The 6,945-nt window shown below is 38.6% G+C and overlaps 1 protein-coding gene across 1 annotated transcript; it reads right to left on the reverse strand.

The window, feature by feature from the left end:
- Positions 1 to 2,777: 2,777 nt before the first annotated feature.
- s100z (S100 calcium binding protein Z) lies at positions 2,778 to 6,560 on the reverse strand (the record flags this gene model as incomplete). Its single annotated transcript, XM_080419408.1, has 2 exons — positions 2,778 to 2,939; positions 6,420 to 6,560. The coding sequence occupies 2 exons, from the start codon at positions 6,558 to 6,560 to the stop codon at positions 2,778 to 2,780; spliced, it is 303 nt and encodes a 100-aa protein (XP_080275534.1).
- Between the last annotated feature and the right edge of the window lie 385 nt (positions 6,561 to 6,945).

A 6,945-nucleotide genomic window follows, 5' to 3' on the forward strand; every position in this document is an offset into this window, starting at 1 on the left:
CCCAGGACATATATTTTAAATCCTGGCCCCAGAATATTGCATACTTGTCCCAGTGGTGGCCTACCATGTATTTTTAAGGCTAGCTACTTTAAGCATTTCATGTTAGGCTACTTAAACTGCACTGTTCTATTGTTGTTTTTATTAATTAAAAAAGTTCATTACGTATTGGTGCTCCTTACATTTTGGTGGGTGTTCCCAAAAACATCTGGTGAAATTATTAAAGTGGGAGCACCGGTGCTAACAAGTACAAAAGTTATAGCACAGGGTGAAACAATGGGTTACAAAATCATGGGATGTATATATTTTTTAATTATATATATATATATAATGGGCGGAAAGTGACATTAGCAGATCTACAAGTGAGCTTATAGATTATTCTGCTTTTGAACTGTTAGCACCACCAATATATGAACGAGTGCAATCATTTGGATGTCAGAGTTTTGAAAAAGTGTACACGGCAGTTTACAAATTCACAAAAGGACTTTATTGTAAATAGCAGTTTAAGGGCAACAGACATTACAATCATGAGTTCCTCCATGTTTATAGACCAAATCCACCGTGACACGTGGCAAAGTTAAGTGGTCAGAATGGGGGGCCGCAAATGCGTTTTGTTTTGTGATTTCTAAGTGGGCCACTGCTCCTGTAGTCGAACAAAGATAAATGAGCTCTTTGATAGAACAGGAGCTCAAGAACTCTTCTTATAGATACGGAGAGTATTGTTCACATTTGATCTGGATAGCCTATATACGTTGTTATACCTTTCAATCCTGGAAAGCGTCTGTGTCATTTTAGATTTTGTTATGTACTGTATGAGCTATATATGTTGTTTCTGTCGGGCAGAAACCTCTTATCTCCATATTTTTAACTTGTTTTTTCCTAAATTTACGCCCTACTTGATCATACTACAGTGTCACTCAAAAGCTTCAAAATTATCAGATCTACAAGCTCGAAAGCATGCCGCGTTTTGAGCTTGTAGATCTGCTACAGTATTGGACATGTGAAGTTTCCGCCCGACAGAGATATGCATTTTTCAGAAAAACTAGTTATAGGGTTTAGAAGGTGTTTTTAGAATCTGCCTCAGGTCTAAATGGTTTACCCTATTAAGACCTGAGGCCTTTCTTCCAAATTCTAACAGTTTTCTGAAAAACTATAATCAGTGGTTCTCAAAAAAAAGTGTGGGCACCCCTGTTATAGCCTATATGGGGGACAGTCAGATATTGTAAATGAGTTACACAATATTTTGCCATACGTTATCGCTGGTGGGGCCAGTTCTGTTTCTTTATAAACATGCCGATTTGGCCTATAAACAGCAGTCGTCCCCATGTCGCCTCGTGATGGACATTTTCATCAAACTGTATTTGCTACCATGCAAAATGAACGGTAGATAATCTTACCAGAAAGACATAGACCTAAATGTGTACTAGTTGACTGCTAATGTGCCATATAGTGTCTATGCTAATGTGCCTATACAGTACGTTACAAAACAATAGTAATTCTACATTTATCAAATCAGTGTCCTACCTATCCAGAATAAAACATGAAGACTGGGATTTCAATAAGTGTTTTCATCGCACATCACATGAACACAATAAGAACATTATAATTAGGTTTGGGATCCTTTGGGATTTTAGCAATTCCGGTTCCTTAAAGGGATAGTTCACCCAAAAAAATACTTTTTTTTCCTATCAATTAGTCACCCCATGTCCATGGACCCCATCTTGAATTCATGGATATTTTCCCAAGCCAATAATTTGATGACCAGTAGACCGGTATAGGCAGTGGTTCTGGTAGGAGACACATAGGAGAGTCTTTGTGTCTCCTACCGGAACCGCTGCTGGTCATCAAATTATTGGCTTAGGAATGCGACAAAAAAAAAAAAAAAATCCATGAAGTCTCCATGGGGTGACTAATCGATAGAAAAAAAGTCATTCTGGAACCAAATGGACCCGTAAGGGTCCATTTGGTTCCATTTCTACACTCTCAGAGTTGTGGTGATCCTTGAAATTAAAAAGGTAGAGAACCATCGGTACTGTAATTGCAGAGCAGACATGAAGTCCACATACAAGCTCTGACAGTGTGATAAAACCAGTTCTGGAACCGGTTTCAAATATGATGGAAGCCAATTTCGGTTGCTCATTGTTGGATCTGTTTAAAGAAAACATCTTTTTGTTTTTTATTGTATTTTTCTCTTCAAAAATCCCAAATTTGCCATGGACATGGTCACGGACAGGTCTCGCTTACGGACACATTTGTCCGTGAATATTGACACATTCATGCCCTCTGTCTACAAATACTGGTCAAATTATCTTCTGACATGGGAATATAAAATGCTAATTCATAATCTCATGATAACTTGTACATGTGTTGAACGCTCATAACAATAGAAGTATTAGATGCTTGGTTCATTGAACTGTGGAGACCGATTCATACTTATTTGCACACCGGAAATAACAGATCTACAAGCTCTACAACAGGTGGTTCTCAAAATGTGTTCCGGCAAGGGTCCTTGAGGGAGGTTCCAGCGGGCCCCCAGTGAAATTAGTTAACAATATAGCATCAACATCAGTTTTACCATTTTAACCATATTTTATACTCGGCTGTAGATTGGCAATTTTTTTTTAATCTTGAAAAATGTATACAGATTGTGAATAACAACTCATGTATCGGGGTCTCTGGCACAGAGTATCTTCAGATGCAAGTTGTGAGTGAGCTTTGTAGATCTGCTATTTCCGGCGAGCGACCGCATCGTAAGACAACGTGTAAATTGGTCTTGAAATCTACTGCTTTTCCTTCTTCTTCTGTTGCTCCTGGAAGAAATCGTTGCAGGCCACGGTGAGCGCCGCCACTAACACCACAAACTCGTTAAAATCCACCTCGTTGTCCTGGTTGGAGTCCAGGTCGTTCATGATCTTCTCCACCAGGTTGGGGTCTTTCTGGGACTGCAAACATAAAAACATTCGGTACGTTAACGTCAAGTAACATTATGCCAGATTTAAAACATAAGGGACAAGGGTTCCCAACATTTTCAGGCCGCGACCCCCTCAAAATATTTAAACTGGGGGACCCCCCCATCCTGACAAGCACTTGGAATTGTAGGCATTACATTTAGTTTGACTCGGTTCCACAGATGAATATTGTGAAAATAGCCGCTCTACAAGCTCACAATGCCTCATCCTGCAATGCGTTGTGAGCTTGTAGATCGTCTATTTTCACAATGTTTGCCTCTTTCATAGGTAATATTTGACAATTTGGCCAATTTGGTATTTAAAAGGTCTTAAAATAATTAAATTGTAACTTTATAAATGTGCAGATACCCTGCTTACACTTATACTGTTTGTTTACGGTTGAGTGAGAAAACAATGATGCACATTAAGCAAATCATCTGGAGACCCCCCAACATCATTTGGGGACCCCCCTGGGGATCCCGACCCCCAGTTCGGGAACCACTGTACTAGGATGCAGCACCGGCCTACTTGGGGCCATGCATGTCGGCAACGATGCAATTTGTTTCATTTCTATCGACTATGCAGCACAAAGGTTATGCGAATCTCGGCCAATACGTGAAAACGCCGGTTTGGGTTGGCCGATCAGGGAAGCCGGTGCATACAATCTCCCGCACGCAGAGAACTTCTGCATCTTTCTCAGACCCATGGGCGGGCAGATACACAGATATTCGTGGTGTTTTGGGGGTTCTCGGGAACCATTGATCTGGCCGAATAGCCATCCGGCTCTGCGCACCTCCAGTTTTAGACACATACTGTATAACTCAGTAGCTATACTCAATAGTATGTGAGATGCATATACAGTACAATCATCCCGCCTGGTGCAGAACACAATCAGGATACAGTCAGTAATGATTACTTTTACTTTTTGGTACTTAAAGTATATTTTGATGCCAATACTTTTGTACTTTTACTCAAGTAAATGTTGATTTCCCAAACTTTCATTTGTAACAGAATGTTTCTACATTGCAGTATTGATACTTTTACTTTTAAAAAATGTTAAAATGTGAGTTGAGTCTCCTACCGGATACATTAGCATCAGGTAATCAAATTATTGGCTTAGGAATCCGACAAAAGCTAAAACATCTACATGAATCCAATGCTTCATGATGGGGTGTGTAATTTATAGAAAACAAGTAATTTTTTCAGTGAACTACTCCTTTAATCAAGCTAATCAATTCAAACAATTATTCCATAAAAACATAATTGATATTTAAAGGTAGGGTAAGTGATATTCTTTGGTTAAAATAAGTGTTAAATATAGCCTTATATTCTGATAGTACTCATTGTTATAGAGTGTTTGAAAATGCATTTTCAGGTCGGGATATCTATTTTATACAATCAGGATAGAGAACTCAGTCAGGATACAGATTAAAGAAGTTAATATGAAAGTGATGACACAAAAAAACTAGAATATTCGCAATTCTGGGAAATTCGCGGGTTCGCGGCCGCCGTTACTGAACAAACACTCTATAGCAATGATTACTAACAGAATATAATGCTTATAACCTTTTAACAACTAACAACACACTTTTCATTTGACCAAAAAATATCACTTACCCATACCTTTAATTTAATAAAGTGATCAAGGAATAATACAGTATATCCCTATTTTGAGCATAGGCGGAAATCTTCAAAGATTGAGCTCACATTGCATGGTGTTGTGAGCTTGCAGATGTGCTATTTTCGGCGAAGAGATGTGATGTAGAGGGAGGAAAAAGGGAGGGGGGCCCCAGTACAGACCACCTGAGGGACCCCCGCCGGGTTGGAAGCGGTTAACGGGTTAAGGGACTGTTGTTTGTTCTCAGGGACCAGGTGGTGACATCACCATGGCGACCCTGGATGACGTCACATGGTGTCTATATTTGGACGGTGAAGTCCTATACCGATACACCTGAGCCTTCAATCCACAGGAGAACCACACAGCCTCTACCACAGACAGGGCTGGCTCTCTTTGTGATGTCTAGAAATCCAGTGGTGTAAAGTAACTAATTACATTTACTCAAGTACCGTTACCTAAATACGGTTTTGAGGCATTTTTACTTTACTGGGTTATTTCCAATTTTCTGTACTTTTACTTCTACTCCACTACATCTCAAATGTAAAGTTGCAAATGTTGTACTTTTGCGCCACTACGATTATTTGAAAACTTTAGTTTCTAGTTACTTTGCAGATATAAACTATTATATTATAAAACATACATTAACCACTTTAGTCCTATTTTATACTAAGGCTATTTGAAAATAGCCAATCTACAAGCTCACAACGCGTCGCATCGCGACGCGTTGTGAGCTTGCAGATCTGCTATTTTCAAACATTTTAGTACTTTTACTTTATGGTACTCTAAGTATATTTTGATGCCAATACTTTTGTACTTTTACTCAAGTAACATTTTGAACACAGGCCTTTTACTTGTAATGGAGTGTTACATTGTCGTATTGATACTTTTACTTAAAGTAAAACATGTCAGTACTTTTTCCACCACTGCTAGAAGCCTGTAAGCCCCTTGGTAGGCTACTCAGTCATGATGATGATGGAGTCACATGCCGAAAATTGCAGGTCACGACCATAGTGATGGAAGAAGTACTCACTTTGTATCAATACCGTATTGAAGAAATAGTCTGTTACAAGTTCGGTATTAAAACATTTACTTGAGTAAAAGTACAAAAGTTGGCTATTGGCATCGAAATGTACTTAAAATACCGAAAATAAAAGTACTCATTATGCAGAAGGTCCCATTTCACAATCCTTTGAAAATAGCCGATCTACAAGCTCACAGCTTGTTTTCAAACTGCCAAATATAGGTCTGAAGTGTTTTTGTAATAATAATCCAAATCTACAAAGTAACTAGTAACTAAGGTTTTCAAATAAGTGTAGCGGAGTAAAAAGTACAATATTTGCCTCTGAGATGTAGTGGAGTAGAAGCACAAGTATTTTAAATTGTAAATACTCCAGTAAAGTAAAAGTAACTAAAAATGTTTACTTAAAAACAGTACTCGAGTAAATGCACTTTGTTGCTGGTCACAACGCAGGTCACGATGTGAGCTTGTAGATCTGGTAGATTTGTAAGAATAAATACAGCCTGTTGCGCTACATGTGTGAACTTCTGCAAAATCACAGTAGCACAAATGGAAGATATAATCCTGACAAAAATGCCAAATGTTCCCAAATATTAATTCAGTTACTTTTCCATAACTACTCCACCTGCTCCACTCCAGACCTAATTATGTTGTGTTTAATATATTACTGTAGGGAAATGATCCTTTTAGAATAACTGTAATTATTCTATATTACCATAGATTTAGAATAAGTGTGGATACATTACCATAAAGAAGGGTTAGATTTAGAATAAGTGTTGGATATATATATTACCATAAACGTTGTGGTTGGATTTAGAATAAGTGTTGTATATTGTACCGTCAGGAAGTCGGTGAGCTCACTGGTGAGCAGCTCCTTCAGCTCTCCCTTGTCCAGTTTATACTTGTCTCCTTCTTTTCCAGAGTAGTTGTAGAACACTGTGATCATTGCGTCCATCGCTCCCTCTAACTTAGTGGGCATGTTGAGAGGTTACTATACACCGACCTGACGGAATTCTGGAGGAAAAAGGGCATAGAATACATTCATAACACACACACACACACACACACACACACACACACACACACACACACACACACACACACATTTGTTCCAGGGACCCCCCAGAAACAAAGATTTTAGTTACAAATGTTCGCTTTAAAAATATATATTCAAAGATTTGCACACATTTTCAAGATTAAAAAAAAAAGCAGATCTACAAGCTCATAGTGCCGCGCTTGGTGCCGTGCTATGAGCTTGTATATCTGCTATTTTTGAATAGCCAAATAAATCTTAAAATGACACACAGATGCGTTCCAGGTCTTAAAGAGACAGGGAGACCCCCGTCACTGAATAGCAATGATTA

This window comes from Gymnoscopelus braueri (genome assembly GCF_963280865.1).
Source record: "Gymnoscopelus braueri genome assembly, chromosome: 22".
Classification (NCBI taxonomy): Eukaryota; Metazoa; Chordata; class Actinopteri; order Myctophiformes; family Myctophidae; genus Gymnoscopelus; species Gymnoscopelus braueri.